Source organism: Catharus ustulatus, chromosome 11 (genome assembly GCF_009819885.2).
Source record: "Catharus ustulatus isolate bCatUst1 chromosome 11, bCatUst1.pri.v2, whole genome shotgun sequence".
Taxonomy (NCBI): domain Eukaryota; kingdom Metazoa; phylum Chordata; class Aves; order Passeriformes; family Turdidae; genus Catharus; species Catharus ustulatus.
The window spans coordinates 12177193-12198384 of record NC_046231.1 but is presented as its reverse complement, the minus strand read 5'-3'; the positions used below and the strand labels follow the sequence as shown (position 1 = coordinate 12198384).

General features: G+C 42.6%; 1 protein-coding gene across 1 annotated transcript in view; it reads right to left on the bottom strand.

Moving 5' to 3' along the window:
- LPCAT2 (lysophosphatidylcholine acyltransferase 2) overlaps positions 1 to 17593 on the bottom strand; it is a 30188-nt gene extending 12595 nt beyond the window's left edge. Inside the window, exons 1-8 of the mRNA XM_033069796.2 lie at positions 17443 to 17593; positions 11686 to 11825; positions 10507 to 10724; positions 9154 to 9266; positions 6915 to 6975; positions 5857 to 5915; positions 4659 to 4693; positions 2633 to 2687 (exon numbers count right to left, since the gene is read on the bottom strand). Of these exons, the coding sequence (XP_032925687.1) occupies positions 2633 to 2687; positions 4659 to 4693; positions 5857 to 5915; positions 6915 to 6975; positions 9154 to 9266; positions 10507 to 10724; positions 11686 to 11825; positions 17443 to 17550 (789 nt within the window). The 5' untranslated portion in view covers positions 17551 to 17593. The remainder of the gene's footprint in view (positions 1 to 2632; positions 2688 to 4658; positions 4694 to 5856; positions 5916 to 6914; positions 6976 to 9153; positions 9267 to 10506; positions 10725 to 11685; positions 11826 to 17442) is intronic.
- Between the last annotated feature and the right edge of the window lie 3599 nt (positions 17594 to 21192).

The window sequence follows — 21192 nt, the reverse complement described above, 5'->3', positions numbered from 1 at the left end:
CCCACCTCATACCTGTTAATTGTACCTGTCAGCATGTGACTGATAACTTTCCTGTACGTTTTTCCCCCTGACAAAAACATTAAGGAACCATAGTTCTAAGTAGCATACCCACTGGATGCAATTTCAGAGCTCCAAGTAGAAGGTACTCAATTCCCAACAACCCCCTCTCCTACCACATCTAGGAAACATCACAGTTATCTGAAAGGTAACATGTTTACTACGGAGGATTCAGTATTAATATGTAAGAAGTTGGAAGCACCCTTTCACCAAAAGAGACATGAGCTATTATCTATTGTGGCATAAACCAGCACCTGCTTGCAAAGTAGTGTGTGGGGAGGAGTGTTTGGCTCTTTCTACTTCAGTCTACAGTGTTTGCTCACAGCCTTGTTTACTGTTCCTTTTCCCAGCTATGCTTATCATTTATCTGAGTTCTGCTGCTCTGCACCCTGCCCTTAACTCCTAGAATACAACAATTCCAAAACAAGGTGCTGCTCATGGTTCATTGGAAGAAAGATGTTAATTATGTGCCAGTATATTGCTTTAGTTATACTGCAGCTGCTGGTGATGCATTATTATAGTGCTAACTGTCCCACACAAACACAGTTTGTCCTGAACAGCCTTTTACAGTTTAAGGAATGCTTTCTCCTTATGGTTAAAACCAGGGAGTTTATGGAATTGGTTATCTGTCCAACAGCCATAACAATTTTCTGTTTATAATTAAAAGTTGTCTTCCCTGTAAGGAGAAGAGAGGTCCAGCTGTTGACAGGAATACTTGAGATTTTATTCCTTCTGTGAGCACTTGCCAGCTTTGTTCAAGGTCTGAAATAGGTCCCTGGTTATTACAACTCCCCTTCAGAAGCCACATAACTCAAACTGAGAAAGCACAGGCACACAGTACACAAAACTCTGACGTCCCTGGGTGAGCTGAAATAGCTCCAGGTTCATCTACGCAAACGTGGTCATGGTTTTGAAAGTGGTCATTACTTCACTGGGGGCTGAGGTCTTGCTCACAGAGCAATGTGAATTCCTGGCAGCTTAAACACCACCTTCATCCCCTTCAAGAAACCCCTACAATTATTCACAAAACCTGTTTGCCAGAAACAACAGCTGAGGAGCAAGAATTTGGTTTCTTGACCTCCTGCAGTGGCTGCATGATCTCACACCCTCAGCAGCTTATCTGCTGGAGACTGGCAAGTACATCTTCCCAGACAAACTCAGTCCTGTAAGAAAAATTCCTCACAACTTTCAGCAGCAAAAAATATTTCTCTGATCTGCTAGTGACCTAGTCTCTCTTCTTACAGAATTTGCCAAATGCTGTATTTTTTGCAGCCCTAAAACTCACTGCCAGGCTCAGTGTCATGTTAACATCCCAGTGTGTTAGAGCTGGGCTGGACATGGACACACATCCCTGGAGCCCACCACTGCTCCTGCACAGCAGGCAGAGGCAGTGCTACACTGGCTGGGAGTGGAGAGGCTACTTGCCCACAGGATGGGACTGCAGCAGAAATGTCTGCTCCTAAAAGGAGCAGTGGGATTCCCTCCTTCCACAGGAAAACGCGTCCCTTCTCTTTTTAGAAACTGAAAGGCTTTTGCACTGAGGCCAAGAAATTAGTTTCATTTTGGGCAAACACGCTGCTGTGAAAGCTGCAAATGTTTTCATATTTCAGTTTCATCTCTTGCAACAGGAAATTCATTTTCCAGCAAACAAGTCTGAGCTCTGTTTTGAAGCAGGGGAAAACAAATCTCTTACTTCTATTGGAAGGCTACACTAACTGTTTCTTGCTCCCATGTATATAAACCACATAGCTATGCCCTACTGAACGAGATTATTAGGAGAATTATCTCTTGATTACATCTTCTACAAATATGTGTCTAATGCATTCACTATACAGTAACAAGATGCTCCCTTAAAATGAATTTCATTGTTCCACAACACAGACTGCATTGCCAATTGTTAGCAGTAACAGCACTGCTTGTATTCACAAAGCTTTGGACTCAGCTAAATTCTGTGTTTTGCAAATAAACAGCAAAACATGTCATTTTCTCCCCTTTCTCAGGTACCTAAACCTTAGTCCCCACTGACAATCATTTTGTGGTCTGGTAAGAAATGTGTTTTGAAAGCTGCCTCTGCCAGGGAGCAGTTGGAGTGAGGGTGCTCACATTGAGAAGTGTGGATGTTGTTTCAGTTGTCATTTGTCTGTCTCTATGCTGCACAGCGGATTTTAACAAGGGAACTGGCAGAAATCTATGACAGTCCAGTCTGGGGAGATGGTGAGGAAGAGAAGGTCACTTTGAAGGGATCAGAAATGGGGGAAGTAGGAAAAATAAACTGTTACCTTTGATAGAATGTATGTTAATTCTTAGCTTTAACATCTGCAGAATTCATGTGGTGATAATTAACAGTGATTTTACAATGCTCTAAAAAATAAATTTCTGGCAGCTGTCTTAGAAACTCATCAGAATGATACAAACATATGGACAACAAATTAAATCTATTACTTGCTGTGATGTTTGTTGGAGACATTTGTTTATTGTTCACTAAAACTAACTAATAATGTGAATAATGCATTTATATTAAAGCAGAAATTCCCTGGTTGCTAAATCTTTGTACAAAAATATTTCCAATTCTTACCTCAACTTCTATTCTTGTGAAGATCTGACACAGTGTCAGTATGCACAGCTCTTTACTGCAGGCAAAGAGGAAGAAAAATAATTTTTACTTCTTTAAAACAAAAGTATTTGCATGTCAGCAGATTAAACTTTTTAAAACACAAAAAACCCAAAACCATTAATCAAGGTATTAAAGCACCTTGCAATGAAGTTTCTCAAAAAGTTACTTTTCATATTTTTTCTAACAGGGTTTCTGCATATAACTGATGCTTGCTCACAAGGGGAGGCAACTTTCTGTCTGCTCTCATGCACATTAACAATTCTGCACAGCACTTTGGGCAGAAAAATGTCTCCCTCTCTTTAAGGAGGTCCATGGATACCGGATTTTAAACTTTAACATCTTTGATTCTGAGAAGTAGCTTTAATTTATCTTTTATTCACTTAGCTGGAAATTGGACCAGTAACTTCCTTATGCAGAACTGGATGTGTTAGTATTTGCTAATAATTTTGCAAATTACAGTAACATTTAGACAGGTGTGTTAATGAAGTGACAGTAGGGTCAGGACCATCAGTGCTTTTTTAAAAAGTCACAAATTTTAAGGTCAACAGATAAGCCAGGGGGAGGAAGAAACTGCTAAAGAGGATAAGCACAGTCACTTCTACTTCTGGCTTGCTCTCTTAATTGTGATATTTAAGCAGAAATGCACATTGGATCTTTACAGCAAGTATATTATAACAGAAAACTTCCATGCAGTCTTTCTCTGTTCTTGCTTTGTACAAAAAGGAAAAGGGAGAAGGCAAGAGAATGTATGGGATCCTGTCAACATTCTGCACAAGTCCACTCCTAATGCTTGCTTTTCTAGCACACAACATCAGGTATTCCTCCTAGCAAGGCACAGAAGTAAGAGAGAAGTAGCAAATGAAAGCAGGAAGTATGTCAGGAGGTTTCTGAGAAGGAGGCTGGTGCTGTCCCATCCTGGCCACAATATCCAGGAAGTTTTACCAAGAGTGAGACAGTTCTGCATTTTGTGATCTGCATGTTTGTGCAGGGAATATTCTTCTCCTGCTTCCAGTTAGTTAAGAATCTATGGATTCTTCTCCATTCATCCCTTCTCTCCTCAATGATTTTGCTAAGCTGTTCCTTTTCCTGCTCACAGGTTCTGATTTGAGCCTTCACCACGCAGCCACCAGGCTCAGAGCATTTCTCCATTCGGAGTGAATGGGCAGCTCCTCCCTCCCATGGGAATACCTCTGATTTCATTTCTTCCTTTGCCTATTCCTACTCCATCTATCATAACTGAAGATACAGCTCTATTTTAACCCTTCAGCACAAATCCTCCACAGAGGCCATCTGCAGTATGTACTGAATTTGCAGTGGTCATTAGTCTCAGTATGCTGATAAATGTATCAGCAATAGTGGTAACAGCAAAAAACCTTGGGGAACTGAAATGGGCATTTCCATCATGTCCATTGTCTAAGTGTGCAGACGTTAGGATTATATATATTAAAAAGTGTATACATACATATATATATATATATATATTAGACAGCTTAAAAGGTGCTTATGATCTGCTCCACTAGTCCAGATATGTTTCAAAATTAGCTGCCTTACAAATGTTAGTAAATCAGGACTATTGTACTTAGACACACTACATATTCCACACAAAAATGTGGTATATGGATTCTGAAAGTACGCATTTTAATGAATGTTTGTAAAGTGAAAAGTATTTTACAGACATATTTTCAGTACAGTTGTGAAGGTTCTTTAATACTTTTCTTCCTTTGCTCTAGTGTAATGTGCAAATCAGAAGAAAATTAGAGAAAAAAGAGTGGAGGAAGTGGAAACAATATTCTCCTTTGCTAATCCTCTCTCTAGCCATCCAGATACAAAATCTACTGCATGACAGCATTATCCCCAGGTATTTCCCCCTCATAAAAACAGGTCTAGAAGAACATGTGTCTTGGCTTAGTGGAATCTGTTTGGCAGACTGTTTAGCAACAGGGGAAAAATTTCTGTATGTAATTTTCAGTAGGATTAAGAAACTTACAATGAATAGCCCTGCCATGTCCAGGTCACAGTATCCTAAGGAAAAAATAAAACACAGAAATGCATGACAAAACCAGATGAAAGTCAGGGAGCAGATAAATTACAATTTAAAACAGGCACAAGTTTAGTAAAAGTGGATGATGTTTTTATAGGCCTGTAGTGAAAATAAATAAAGGTGCTAAGGCAAATAGGATTCCTTGCCTTAAAAATTTGGAAATAAGCATGGTAGGAGTTTTAAGAACAATTGGGAATAAAATGTATAGTTAGATATTGTAAATCATTCACTCTGATCTAAACAACAGAAGTAGGGAAAAAAACAGTAAGACTTTGTCAGTGGGCCTTACTACTCCCTTCAGAGAGGCATTCTCATAAATATGTCTCATTTAGTTTTTAAGGACATTTCTGCATAATTTATCATGCTTTTTTTGATATTTTGTTTTTCTTTTTTTTCACCTCTCTATGTTTATTACTTCTTATACATTACTTTTACAGTGTGTACTGGCAGATCCTTAAATCTTACCAGTGAAATGCGATTCCAATCCCCTTGAGTGGTTCACTTTTGACATCCATTTGTAAAAGGATTACACAAAGGAGTCTTTGCAAATAACAACAATATTTTTAATCCTAACAAAACATTAGGAAGTGAAAGTTTGCTCTTTTCTGGATTTGTTGGATGACTAGTCAATTTAAAAAAGGTTGAAAAGGTCCCAGCCTTTTACAGGTGAAGTGGAGCTGCACAAGGAATGCTGCATGAAAAGAACATCTGCAAGGCTGCCCTCCTGAGCAGGGGTGCTGGATGTACTGCACTGCTCAGCTTTGCTTCTGTTCAGAAACTCTGCAAGTCCCTTTGCAGTGAGGCTATCTTGAGGTTAACCAAAAAAAGATGACAAATAGGGAAGTTGTGTCCATTTTAGACATCAAAGTGCAGGCTCTGTGGCACTGCAGGAAGTTTCCAACTTCCGCTGCAATACTTTCCTGTCTCCCCTCTCTAGCTAAGAAGCCCAGCAGTAATTTTTCACATTCAGAACAGCAACTACACCATGGTGACACTTGGGAAGCCTGGCTGCTTTCAGGAGCTCTTCAGTGCTGAAGTTCAGGACAACATATTCTTCAATGCAAAATATTTATTGTAGGTTCCACTTAAGCCAGGCCTTTGCTGTCTGTATTATTAGTTAGAAACAGAAGAATGTTCTGCTCACCAGCTTGTTGGGGTACCGCAGTAACACAGGTTGCACAGGGACTCGTGGAATAAAGGCACCTGCAGCCACAAATTACAACTAATTGTTATTACTAAGCATAATACAGCAATTGGGAGCTTTAAGTGATTTATTTCAGACAACAGCACTTGGAAGGAGACATTTTTAAAAACACAAGGAGAATGAGAAGTGTTCTACTTCAGTTTTTTGTTTGTTGTTTGATTTGGGGTTTATGTCTATCGTAGGTTGGTTTTTTATTTGTTTTTAAATCAACAGCAAGATGTCAGAATAGAAAAGGGTCTGACTCCATCTCAAGGAGAAAGCTGCCTACGATCCCGGGACTGTTCAAACTCACTTTCTGTGCATTATCTCTCCACTGACAGGCATTAATTTGAAAGGATGAGATGCTCACAAGGCTTTTGACCATTTCCTGAATCACTCTGTGCTCTGACCATCACAAGTGATAAGGATCTGGGCATGTAGTATTAGTTTTGTAACACTTCTACCGCAGACACTGTAAAACAGTTGAAGTTAGATTGCTCTCCTCTCTTAACTGAAGGGCAGCACAACAATCTAATGATGCAATGAAATATGTTTCTGTGTTAAAAATAATTTTTTGTGCTGGATTGCTAAGCACTACACAAAGATATTTTGTAGCTTGGTTGCTAAATCTTGCATGGCAAAATTTACAGGAATCTAAGACAGCCCAACTGCTAGCTAGGATAAAAGAACATCATGTGAGCAACTTCATACATTCATCTCTCAACAATCCCAGTTGAGTTTCTGAGTAAATAAATTAGATGAAAACAGTATCCAGAAAAATCCCCCAACTAACTAATCATATACATCACAGATATTTTGCACCCTGTACAATAGCACAAACCAGAGAAGTAGCTGACTAGTATAAAAGGGTGGGTTTAGTGCCACTGAAACTTTAATAATGTAAGGGATTACTACAGTGCTGTTGTGGATGATGTACCTTCACAAGTTCAGTCCTTACTACAACTATCAAATCAGTATCACATATTTTTTTCCAACAACAATGGGATAAAACCTCTCACCTTGTTTAAATGTGATCAGGCAGGATCGGTTTGTGCAGGTGCCTTCTGGGAAAATCAGTATCTTGGATTTAAAGAGAGAGAAAAATATAAACACACACATACATTTCATAAAAGGATTCTACTTTAGTATCTGTTATGCACAAGCTGACATTATGCAAGCTCTGTGACCTGTTGTACTGTATTACAGCAATATCATTACTGTTTCCAAAGGAAACAAACATTAATGAAGGATGCTCACAATATTATTAACTTGGTCCATCTTGATTTGGAAACCAATGCCTTCTAAGAAAGGAATTCTGAGAAAAGGTCTTTAGCAGTTCAGAAATTTGGTATAAAAGGCTTTAAGTGTTTCACTTGTAATTTTAGTGTTGGCAATAATAGAATTGTTCCTCTGACAGCAGTTCCTTATTGAGCTGCTGGGTGTATGAATACAGGAGTCTGGGCTGAAAGGAAATGCATGAGGTACTTGGGCAGAGATGCCATCAGTGAGATGCCAGCTGTGATGTGGTCACAGCCTGGGCAGCAGAGCAAAAGGCACAGAAGGCATGTGCTGTGAGACTGAGCTCTGAAGGCATTACACACCAGAGCAGCCTCTGAACCCCAGTGACTCAGACACACCAGCACCCAGCAGGCTTCTGAATTAGTGTCTGAGATAGTACACTGAGTGCACTGCAGTGTGACACACTGAATCCAGCCCCCTGTGGAACACAAGCTTTGGTTTCCCACAACCCTACAGCATCATAAGCAGCATTCTAAAAACACCCCAGTACAAAATGGTCTGGATCAAGTGTTCAAGGTGTGCTCCCACTTCAGCCTGAATGAACAGGTCAAGGCTAGCTGTGAAAGAGGCCTCAGTAGGTCACACCCAAGGGACACTGACTGCTCAAGGGTATGACAGCCAACTGCACGCAGCAAGTTACAGCCAGCTCTCCACGACACTTCCTGTAATCAGAAAGTGTGGCCAGGGCTCACGACTAGAAACCACCCAGTGACACCCTCAGCTGTAGGGCTGACTCAGTCTGGGAGATGCCCAGATTACTTGACTCATAATCTATTTATGCCACAGTACATATCTAGGTTCCACCCCAAGTGCAGCACTGGTGCAGGAGCCCATTTCCCTTTTCTCCTCATGCTGCTTTCAGCAGAGATCAGGTCTACCAGGGCATTCATCCATGACAGTTTAGCAAATCATAAGCACCAGTGTAGTCTGTAAGCCCAGTACTAAAAAAATTTGGCACATGCATGTTTAACTGACAAATTAAAAAAAATAATGGAGGCTCTAAAATTATTTAGAGCAGCTTAGAAAAATAGATTTATGAATCAAAGTACCAAAAATGTTAAAAAAACCTTTTAGAACGGTACTTATGAAGTAAAAATGTATGAAATGTGTAAATAACGCCATTACAAAAAAAAAGGCAAGTGTTGGTCTTCCAGAAAGGCACTCCAAAATGAGATGTCTGTAGATGCACAACTACTCCCAGTCTTTCTTCTTCCAAAGGATGTGGATTTCCATCCCAGGCCTCCGCTTTTTATAAAAGTAGCAGACTTCTGCCTCAACACCTCCCTGATCAGCCCCTGCCCCATTAGCTCTTCCAGATGGAAAGCCAGCCAGGACCTGGAAGCAGAACAGCAGCTTGCTGCTGAGGAATGACCATGGGTACTGCAGAAGAAGTAACTATTGCTTCCATCTCAAAATCTTTAAACAGTTCAGATCAATCTAAAAATCTTGGGTTTAAGTGCATTATTAACCTGAAGAGTGAACTGAGCTCCACCTCATGCAAGCTCTATGTGAGAAACTGAAATTTTGAGCTGTAGTACTGCATGTACTGGTCTTGGACAGTGTGGGTTACCCATCTCATCAACTGCTCATCCTACCTGGTGTGAGTACAGCTACATGGTCTAGCTACAGAACACTGATCCACAAATACCAATGCAATTCATCTGCTACACTGAAGGCAGCATGCTAAGACTTGGCAAGGGAAAAGAGACAGTCAAGAACATTGCATTTGCAGCAGCAATTGGCACTGGCTGGATTTAACTGACCCATTTGTCACAACAAAACTCCTTCTGGTCACCAGATTCTTCCCTTCTTAACCCAACCATACACCTGACAGCTGACTCCATTTCTGTACATTTTTGGAATCCTATCCAGCTGGTCACTTGTGATATGGTGATGCACAATGAGTAGGGAATAGGAATACATGATAGAAGTGTATTTATTAGTGTTAGTATTTATTACCTGTGGCCACTGGTCTCTTGCTAATGCCCGCCTGGTTATCTCAGCAACCGTGTTCTTCCGTGAATCGGGGTCTTGACGAGAAACCGCTACAGGCTGGAGGGATCTTAAAATTGCTGTGAAACAGATTTTAAAAAATGGCCTTATACCAGTGCTTAGAAAACACACAGGTTCAAGGCTTCCTCAGCAAAAACTTATTATTCATATACTAGGAGACAGCCTCCACACAAACAACTTTCAGACTAAATTGGTAAGAGTGTTATCATTCTGGTTTTGCAAGATGGGAAGTAAGACACAGAAGACATACTCAGCCTGCCAGCTGAGGAGTTTTACAGTAGATATAAACATGTAAAATTCACCCAAACACATTCTAATAATATTGCTGTTATTTTTCACTAAGCATTTCCACACAATTCTAAGAGAGTGACTTCACTGGGTCTGCTCACCAGCCATGCTCAGGCCTAACTTATGTAGACTGCACCCAAAATGTAGTTTTAGCCTTCCCTTTTCTGTTACAAAGCATGCACATCTCCAATGTAAATTACAGAAAAAACCTTCTCATTTAATCAGAAGTCTACATCAGAATATGTGAACCTCTGTGATGAAAAATCTGGCAAAGAATTACCTTCTCTGTCCCAATCCTCTGCTTTTAAGCTAAAATCAATATATTGTCTGTTCATTTCTACAAAAACACTGCTATGCTGCCTACTGTGTTCTGGGTTACTGTATAGCCAGCAGAAAGTCTACAGCTGATTCTAGCAATAATGCAAACGGGGACTCTTTTTGTGCCAGAAGGAGGAGAAAATAATAGAAGCATGACTCATCTGATCTTTTCCATTCCCTGCATTTCCTTTTTGAGTAACTCCTCTTTTTTTCCTTCCTGGTCTTGCTCCCATTAAAAAAATCCATAACAGTGCCTGTAGGTTTAATCTTATAAATGTGGTATTTTCCAGACTACTGTAGTTTGGGTCTGTTTTGAAATAACCTTCAGTCACGTTTGTGGGCCACACTGTTAAAAGACAGCAGTGGAACAGATTTTTTGAGCTACTACTGGGAGAATTAAAGAGAAAGCTTCCAACCTGAGCAGCTGCAAAACATTCTTTCACTATAAAACAAGCTCAAAATGATATTGTATTTCATACCTGAAAAGAAACAGCATAATTTTGAGACATTTTTACCAATCCAAAAAGATAATGTGTCATAGGAGTATCTCTGGAAATAATTTGTCAGTATCTTTGGAAGCTAAAGAGCTTAAAACTCTGCCCTTAAATCACTTTAGGAGATAAAATTTTTGGCCCAATGTCAAGCTGATGACTTGTACCTTTGAATTTTTTTTTTTTTTTCATAAATACTTACTGCCAAATACTGGAGTTGACAAATTCTCTGCTCTAGACACTATTGATGGCATTCCAGTCAGGGCACAAATAATGGCATCAAAAAAGCTTGAATGAGGGGCTGCAACAAAGATTGGGGCTTCTGCTTGACTGGCTGCTTTCCCTTTCACTCTCACTTGGAATCCCATCACGAAGAACGCCGAACGGGTCAGGCTGGACAGGGTGGTCTGGATCATCCTCCTTCAAACACAAACACAAAAACCCCATCCAGCTTGCAGTCAGCATTTATTTTGTGCCTCAAAAGAAAAGCCCCTAACAGATTTCCTAGTTCTAACCAGCAACAGGGCCCCACACAGGTGCAGTGCTCACCAGAGAATGCAGGGCTGAAGGGCAGGAAGGGAAGGGGACATCACCTTTTCACCTTGTGAAACCCTCTTCACAGGCACACTGTTTCTCATGGCATTGTACCATAACACCATTGGGAGGCGAGTAATTAGCAGATTTAGTGTAACAATTTGTGCAACTGATACTGGTTTTTAATATCAGATTTTAACAAGAAAAATTAAATGACAATGTTTCCTTATTGGAATGTGTTCCCACAGTAAGGGACACTTTCCTAACCTCTCCCTAACCTTTTGGTCTTGTTAGAATTCACCTGCCCTGTCTCCCTCTCCTCCTGCAGCTGCAGTGCATCGTGGCTAGAAGAAAACTTCAGTACTTTGAGGTCAGAAGTGAGCGACTGAAACCCAGAACCCACAGAAGCAGCTGTGAAGCACCACTTCAAGGGCAATGCAGCTGAGAGGAGCTGTCAAAGCTAATTTTGTCACAGAATAATAGCATAGGAGAAATGACAAAGGCTACACAAGAGCTCAGTCTATGTCATGCTACAAAATACTTAATTAATCACTCTTCTCAAATATTCCTCTTAGGATTATTACTGAAGTAAGTCCTGCCTTACATATAGTCTATAAATGTTTTTATACAATTTTTTTAGCCTCAAGACAACTGAAAATCTGTCTATTTAAAAAGATCCATTTGTTGTAAAACACTCATTAAAAATTTGCTTTATATAAATGAGTAAAACTAAGGAATCCTCTTTAATCAAAAGGAAGAGTGAAAGGAAAAAAGCTTTAGACCCTGGCTTTGTGTTATTAGACAAAAAAAAAAGCTTAGTTTTCACAAATATTGGTCACTTTTTCACCTTCTCCATCCTTTCAGTGGCAGAAATCCTCTTCCAGGCTGACAGAAAGTTGCAATTGATGCAGACAGCCAAGCTAGGAGTAAGATGAATGTGATGCATATGGCACGGATGGGAAGCAAAATAATCCCCTGGAGAACAGTCTGGAAAAAAAGAGGTGAAAAATCGTAAGAAATGGTATCAACAAAAATGACTCTGCTATCTGTGTAGTTACTTTACAAGGATTTTAAAGTACCACCATTATTGCTTTGTGATTTAGTAAGGAAAGCTTTAATGATTCCAGTGCCTTTATGGAAAATAATTAATGGTATTTCATTTTCACTTTTGAGTTCCCATTTCAGGAAGAACTGGAATATCTGAGTATTTACGTTTTTGGCTTGGATGTAGCTAGACACAGAGGGCAAACTGAGTTTGCTGGCTCCAGTTTGTATTTGGTCCTGGTCTGCAGCACACAAGGGCTCAGATGAGTCTGCCCAGCTGACACATACCTCCACTACAGAGCTTTCTATCACTAGCTGCCTATCTGGAAGTCAAGTGGGATCATTAAGATGACTAATTGTACTCTTGCCCTTCACAATGACAAATCTTGTGTTGAGTCACAATATTGCTGCAAGTGATCCTCACTACTGCTCCAGGGAGATGTGCACACACAACACAACATCATTTCCCCCAGCTGGGACTAAAACCAAGGTTTCAGTTGCCCTGACTGCAAATAACCCTCTAACATCATCCCAGCCCTCCCAAAGGAATCGCTGCCTTGAGCATTGTCATGCACAGCTCCAGGACACAGGTGTACTGGCACCATGCTGGACACAGGCAGCTCTGGTACAGGGCAGGGCAGCAAGAAATCCTTAATTGTTTTACCCCAGCACATTAGCTTGGAAACTGTATCCTGAAGGCTGAGCAAGGCTGGAGCTGTGCGAGCAGAGCCCAGCATTCCTGGGAAACCAGTAAAGGGTTCAACTCCCTTTGGCACTAATCCAGCCCAGCTGCCACTCACTGATGAGGACCAGTCTGTGTGCAAACCTAGGCACAAAACACCCCCCAAAAGAACTGTAACAGTGATTTTTAAAAATTTATTTGGGCTGTTTCTTCAAGTCCCTCAAAACTTATCTGAGAGCTTGTCACAGACTGACAGCTCCACCAGTCCAAGTGAATGAGAGAAGTTACTGAAGGAGAGTTAAGAGAATTTAATTTATTCTTGTGAGCTTACTATGTTTTATGCTTTACTAATTTTTAAGAAAATCTACAACTGAACAACACTGTTCCTCTCTCAAAATCAACCTTTCCAGCCAGCTCTTTAACAATGGCCTCTTACTGTACAGAAAAAGCAAGTCCTTTTGTAAGTCAATTTTACAAAATAGTTTGCAACCTCCTAGAGCTGTGATTATTAACATCACAGTGGATTTTAATTTACCTGTTTTCTTTAAAAAGGAACAAGCATAGTATATTTGAAAATAAGCACCTTAGTGTATAACTTATCCAATTTTTTGATACTGTCAGTTGCTTCTAATTTTCCTTTCACCAACACAATCCTTTCTCTCCCACCAAATCCCTTCCATGTACTGTCCTCTTACCCTCCTCTAGTCAATATTCAGGGAGGTTCTGCCATCTGGCTCTAAACCCTCTGACACTGATGAGGATTAAGATGAATTTGGAGCCTTCAGGACTCGCTTCTGTGTTACCACAGGCACAGTGACAACAGCCCAACATGACAGTGGATCCACAGAGTAAATTTGGGTAAGCACAATAAGCAGGTACAGTGTGTTGATGTTCATGTTCTGCAAGCACTGCCACACAATGAGTTTCCAGGAGAGACATGAACACTTAGGTCTGATTATTTCTTTCTTTTATTTAACAGTTCTGTGTAACTAGCTATGGAATTCCAACCATAGCTTTATGGACAACAGGTAAAGGAGTGTTCTGGATCGCAGAATTGAGCATAACATGTTTGACCCTAGAGATCTATTGCTCCCACTCACTCTGGTGCCAGTTGTGGCAAATCTAAAAAAGTCAGGTAGGAAGACAAACCAACAAAGACTCCTTGCTTATCTCCCAAAATTAGATTTGTTCTTTTTTTTCTCCATATGCATACTCTTGTACTATGATCTATAGTCCAGTTCAACATTTCAGCTGCATTCAGTTATCCAGAATGGGCAGTGTGAGCATAAATCAGTGTGGTTTGACTTAAGTAATGTTTTTCTTCATGAAAAAAAAGAATATATATGTATTGACCTAAAATGAAAAATAAAGGATGCAATAGCAAAAACAAAACAATCTCTTCTTCAAAACTTTAATACATTCATCAATCCATTTTAGGCAGATGCACAGGTGGTACAGATTTGCTGATGCAAGCTACTGGCTTTCTAGGCCACTGTGTAATGAAGCAGAGTTGCTTTCTGCTCCATCAGCTGCAGAGTAGGGTACGGAAAGGACAGAAAAGAGAAAGGTCAAGGTAGACTAGAAACAGGAAAGCACAGGAGAAAAACACACAGACAAAAATACAAAGTTCAGTTACTACTCAGTAGGATCAGAGCCATTCCAGCTTCTGTGCAGTAATCACCAAGAGAGAATTATTCTGAGTCATCCAAAGAACCTTTTCCCACATACTGAATCAGCCATGTACTTTCTGTTTACTGTGTCTGCACTAACTGCACATCCTGTCACTGCAGCAGTCCTGGCAGTGCGGCTCCCACTCCCATAGCTGACTGATCCTTGATCAACACATGGCACTATACCTCCACTGATGGCAAAAGCCTGGAAAGTGGAAAAGCAGGTCTCTCAGAAAGCCACAGAACAGCATATGAAATTTTGTTCAACTTTAGCTGTGGCCGAGTCATCTAGGAAGCAGCAGCAGAGCAGGCTGGGGAGCAGAATGAAGCCCAACTCCACTGAAACACTTTGACATCTGAAGCTGTGATCGATGGATGGTCCCCCACAGCAGTGCACACAGGACAAGACAGTGCTCCATGAGCACCCAGAGGATGTCACAGTTCTGCCAGACAGTCCATCTGCTTGCTTCCAAAAATACTGCTTTTAGCATGCTGGTTGTGGTATCACACAGCTCACCACTGCAGCAGTGCACTGAGCATCTCTTCTGAATAAACTGGAATCCAGTAATGACTTAACTAGATTTTGTGCTCTGCATTTGCAGTTCAGAAGTTAGGACAGCAAGTGAGCAATTGGGAACAAAAGAACTAGAACTAAAAGACAGGAAAAATCTCAACAATTAATTGCAGCTAACTTCAGTCAGAGGATGGAAACCAGAAGTATTTGTCAACTCTTTTAAAATAGTTTGACACATAAAGATGTTTAGCACAGACCAACTGATCCTTACTTTGCACGTTCTAAATAAAAATGACAAATAAAGGATGGCTTGTAAACTATGAACAAGGACTGGGAAGAAATTGTAAAATCTTCTCACTCCACTTTTCAGTCTGGCTGTTTTTATATTGGAAGCTGAATGAAATGCAAACAGCTACCCTGTCTCACTTTCAAGCTCCATTCCTCAGGCACATAGCAGCCTTTACACTCAAGGTCACCACCACAGAAATCCTGCTGTGGACTCCTAAAGAAAGAGGGTTCTGAAATTGCATGTTTGTATTGGTGTATGTTAAAGGAATAGTACAGAATGGGGACACATAACAAGACTATCCCTAACTGCAAGGATGGAGAAACACTACACTTGATATAGAACCGAAATAGAAGGGAGACTTCTCTTTTCTGAAGTTCATAGCACACTGTCTGCATGGCCTGGACTGCCAGCAGGTCTGACTGGCACTGCTGAGCAAGAGAGGAGCAGAGGCTGACAGGACAAAGCAACCAGTAGGAAGTACCCTGGTCCTTGTGACCATAGGAGGAAAAGAATAGAAAGGAGCAATCCACAATACAAAGTATGTTCTCTGTGTACTTTTCTGCTTTACAATTCTGTGACTGTTTTGCTCCTGAGCTCATCAGCACTAGGTCCTAACCTATCTGAGTGCTTTTCCTTCCAGGCGCATTATGGAGTAACTTAAAAGTGCAAGCCTTTCAAAGTAGTCTGTGCATCCTCCAGAAAGGACAGCCAGCACAGAAAGCTGTCCATTTCTGGAACCTCATTAAGAAACTAGTTTCTTCAGGGTTCATGCCTAAAGCTACTGATTCAGATGTGTTGCAGGTTGCTAGTAAAACATAGCAGATAAAAGGACTTGAAATTGCTTTCCAGGTTTCTCACATTTCCTCTACCCAGCTAACTTCAGGGCAAACATTGTTTATAACATGAGGAAGATCTATATGAAACATAAAATATTTAGTTATGTCAGCTTCAGATATTTATAATCGTCAGCGGAAAATACTGTAATTTCACCTACACACTGATGTCCTCATTGTCCTCAATCATATATTAATGTTTGGTTCACAAACTAATTTTTAACGAATTTTTTTTAAGAATCAAAGGCTTCTTAGTTGCATGAGTATCCTGTAAGTCTTGCGTGTGCTTGTACACAAGTCATACTGGGACAGCACTTAGCTCAGAGGTCTGATTCAATCCACTCAGTGACACCAGTGGAGTATAGGGTACCATTTTCTGTTGTACACCCTGCAATATGAAGCTAAGAGATTTACTCCCCCCTCCCCAGCCCAGGCTTAAAATCAGCCTAAAGCCAGTTAAGCATCTGAAACAGCATGACTGAAAAAGTTATCTTCTGTTTTATCTTTTCACATCAGAAGAAAGCTGACATCTTAACTCTAGAGCTGAGGCATCTGGCATGCCTAACTGATGGCTAGTATTAATTCTTGAACCATGACTCCGTTTTCTCTAGGAGTGATGTTATCAGCAATAATTGCGCAAATGTTTCCAAAAGCTTGTTTTCCATCTTGTGCTAAAAGTTTTAAGTCAGTAAGCCTCCGTGTATTCATCGAGCAAGCATGCAGCTTGTGGACTCTAAAAAGCTGAAGAACTTAATTCCAAAAAGTGACTTTTTTATGCTCATCACCCTTTGCATCTCTGACATAACTTTCTCACGATTATTCCTTGCCAGATTAAATCAGGAAACAAACTATGCCGGAGAGGGGAAGGAAATGTTCTCACTAGCAGCCTGTTCCCGGCAAAGGCAGGAGCTGGAGATGTGATGCAGAGCCGGGGTCGCTCCGCTCGCCTGCGGGGGCGTGGCGGGGCACGGGCGGTGCGGGACAAGGGCGATGTGGGACATGGGTGATGCTGAGCGCGGGGGGTGCGGGACACGGGTGGTGCGGGACAAGGGCGACGCGGAACACGGCGATACGGGGCACAGGCGGTCCGGGACAAGGGCGATGCGGGACACGGGCGATGCGGGACACGGGTGATGCTGAGCACGGGCGATACGGGGCACAGGCGGTGCGGGACACGGGCGATGCGGGACACAGGCGGTCCGGGACAAGGGCGATGCGGGACACGGGCGATGTGGGACAAGGGCGATGCGGGACACGGGTGATGCTGAGCACGGGGGATGCGGGACACGGGCGGCGCAGGGCAGGCCGGGCCCGCAGCCCCGGCTGCCGGCGGCACTTTCAAACCTCGCTCACTCTCACCGCGCTCTGCCCTGGCAAGGGGGCTCGCAAGCCGCCGGTGCCCCGCAGCCAGCAGCGCTGACAGCCCCGCGGAGGCCCGGGGCGAGGCGCGGAGCGCGGACCCAGAGCCGCGCCCCGGCTGAGCCGTGCCGGGGGTGCCGCGCCCGCCCCGCCGCGCTCCCCGCGCATCCCGGCCCGGCCCGGCCGCCTCTCCCGCCCGCCCCCCAGCCTTACCCGCAGCTTGTCGCTGGCGCTGAGGCGGCCCGGGTGCACGAAGGGGTTGAGGACGGTGGGCGGGCTGAAGGACTGCTGCCTGGGCAGCGGCAGCACCCGCGCCGCCATCGCCAGCGCGATCCCCGGCGGCTGCGCATGAGCCGGCGGCGGAGCCCGGGGCCAGCGGCTCCGGCCGGCCCTGCCCACCGCGGGAGCCCCGCCTCGGGCAGGTGCGGGCGGGCGGGCCTGTGGGGGAATCGTGGCTCTGTCCGTGCCCTGCCCGCGCTGGGTCCGTGTGCCCGCAAGCGTGGCTGTGCTGGGGTCCGTGTGCCCCCTGCCCTGCCCCGCGCTGGGGTCCGTGTGCCCGCAACCCTGCCCTGTGCTGGAGTCCGTGTCCCCCCGTGTCCCCCCGTGTCCCCCCGTGTCCCCCGTGTCCCGTGTCCCCCCGCTGCCCCGCGCTGCCCCCCCCAGCCCAGCCCGTTCGCAGGGGCGGTCGCTGAGCGATGTTCTCAAGCACTGGGGGCAAAGCGGGCCGGTATCAGAGAGGAGAGGGGCACACGGCAGAGGTCGTTTCTAGGAGAATGGTGCATTTTCAGCCCTGCGCAAGGCTGGTGCAGTGGTTGTGGTTGTTGAAGTCCAGCGATGCGCTGCAGCCTTTCTTTGGCTCTGGATGCCCGCGGGATCCCTTCCCGCACGCCCGCCCGCAGGGATGCGCCAGCAGCAGTAAAACACCGTCCTTCAGCAGTAAAACACCGTCCTTCAGCAGTAAAACGCCGTCCTTCAGCAGCAAAACACTGTCCTTCAGCAGTAAAACGCCGTCCTTCAGCAGTAAAACACCGTCCTGGGGACATTCTGCCGGCCTGGCTGCTGCTGCTGCGGTCAGCCCCAGAGGAAGTTCACGCTGCCCACATTTAGGAAGCAGGCTCTTGGGTTCTCACAGGAATCCTGTCCGGTGCTGGGGCTGAGCTGGCAGTCTGTCTGTGCAGTCTGCTGGGCTCAGGCGCTGGCCTCCTGTGTGACATTGGTTCAAACACTTCGTTTTGCTATGGTGCTTTTCCAATTTCTCCTTCACTCGAAAGTATTGGTACTTCCTGGCACAACAATTGTCTGTGTGTTGCTAGGCTGTTCATGTTGCTGTAATGGAACTAATTATAAACATCCCATAGTTCAGTTCCCACTTTGACGTCTCTGCTTCCACAAAGATGCCATCAGCATTCACAAAACTTAATTATTATAAAATTATTATTTGTGTTTTGCAACTGCAGGTGCTTAAGGAGTAGTCATAATGATATATTTGGGCTAACTGAAGCCCGCCTATAATGGAAGTTGATGAGTGCAGGATTTCCCTTGGCTGGTTTCCAGGACTTCCCTGTGATTGCCAGTCCTTGAAACCAGCACTGTCCCCTGAAAAAGCTGAGAGCTGTGAACAAACTGGATCAGCACAATCCTCACAGAAAGTAAGGCTGGGGGGAACTCCAGAGGAGAATGATCAATTCTATCTCCATCACTCTTGGCAGATGATTTTACAAGCTCTTTTTAAAAGCCCGTGACTTCCCTAGCTGATTCATTCCAGCACTTCTCTGGTAATGTCTTGAAATTATTTTTTTCTGTATCTGGGGAGAATCTCTGTCATTGCAGATGATATCCATCCTCGGTGGATGCAAGAACTGGTCCCTTTCCTCTCTGCGGCTAGGTTTTGCACACTTGTGTAGTGCTATGATTCTCTTATACTTTCACCAGGCTAATGTTTTCAGATTTTCCCTCCAGGTGATAGTTTCTACATAACTGAGCATTCTTAAATCTTTCCTCTGGCGTTTCTCCAATGAGTCCACACCTTTCTTGAGGCTCCCAAACAGGAAGTACTACTGCTAGGAGACCTCACCAGTGCAACTGAGTGGGCAGCAGGAAGGATTAATTTGTGCTTGACAAATTATATTATTGTATCACTATATAATTGTGTCTGCTTTTTTTTTTTTTTTTTTTTAATATGGTGACTCACACTGTGGATTTGCAGACATGATGCTTTTCATATATAGGTTTGTGTTTCTGGTGATTTTTAAACAATAAATGTTGGTTATATTAAAAACAGTAATATTGGTTATAAATGTTCTATTCTTCTAAGGCTGATTATCTATAGCACCATTTGAAAGTCTTAACATCACAAGCACCAAAATACAAGCACAGTGCAAAAAAAACCCTTTAATGTTCAGAACACGTGAGACGGTGTGATCATATTTACTTCTTTGGCTAAATTAGAGTGAGCATCTCTTTTGAATAGTAATTCCTTTTTTGTCTGTGAATCTATGGTAAATTGAATATTGATCAATGGACTGTTGACACAAAACACCACCAAGCTTTTGCTAAGCTGATATCTGGAATCTTTCACCAAAAGCTTTATATGGACAAAAGCTAAAGATGGACATCAAGGGAATAAGTAGCATTAGCTTGCTACTCATTATTTTTCTTGGTTGAAACTACAGCTTTGGTTCTGCAAGTCACTAGGACAATGTATGTCTTTCCTGAGGAGCTTACCCTATACCTTGGTTCTGCCTAGAGATTGTAGAGGAGTGGTTCTGGAGCAGGTGTAGCTTCTGTATACAATCCAAATGAATCATATTAGTGACACATGAAAACCCAGTACACATTTCCCTAGTGTAAGACAGGAATCTTTCTCTCTCATAAACAGACACAGCTTTTTTTTAAAGTGTATGCAGCTTAATAGTGTTTAATAAAATAGTATATATGCAGTCTAAAATGGACTAAGATATCTGCCTTATCATAGCTGCCTTTGGGATACTTTACTTTTCATCATTTTTGTAAAAACATACTCTAACTTATCTTCTAATCATAAAACATGCAGTAGGCAAAAGCATTTACTGCAGAATATGAAATATTTGCAAACATTTTTTTTAACTCTTCTGTCAGTAATTCCTAATCTGAACCAGAGGATAAAAGAAGGTGCCCTTTTTAATATTTGTCTAATTTTTTTGATCAGGGCTGTGGTTTTGCCTTTATAAAAACATGTGTACAATGACATTTTTTGAGACAGAAATTGAAAACCTGCTCGTGTTTGACCTGCTCCCTGCTGTTGTCTGACAAAAATCTGCCATCTCCTGGCCCAGCTGTGTAACATTGCTGCACACAGCAGTTGAGGAGCATCTCTTCGCTGCTTGTAAGAAAAACAGCTCCTCTCAAGGACTAGCTAAAAAAGTTCTTCATGCAAAGTGCCATGCTGATTTTCTGGTTTCTTTCTATAGTACTAAATGTGAACTGCTTGTGAGAAATGTGTGTTCCTAGATGTTTTCTCTTACAGACTTTTGTTTATCTGCCTCTGTCCCATCTTCCCTAAATATTAGACTTCCTGTATTTGTGTTATATTCCTTATATTGATGCACATAAAGTGTTTGCTTGGTAAGTTTTCAAATGCTCCATTCAATTTGAGAGTTTTTTCTAGCTGTTGATGTCAGAGAGAAGTTGCTGTCCCCAGTGTGTTATCCATGCCAACCCATAAATGCAGGTAAAAGAGTCCTAGTGTGCTGCAGCAAAGGGGAAAACTTAATTCTGAAAGTTCCCTGAAGCTTCTGCTAAATTCCCTTCTCTTTGCAATGCTTAATGGACATAAGGCAAACAAATCAAAGGCAAGAACCTAATCACTTAATTTAGCCAGTCATACCTGATAATGACCTCTGCAAAGGGAGTAATATAAAATTATCAGTAAATGCTTCTGTAAATGCTTAGCTGGTATTAGTCTCAGTGGAGTAGGTAGGACTT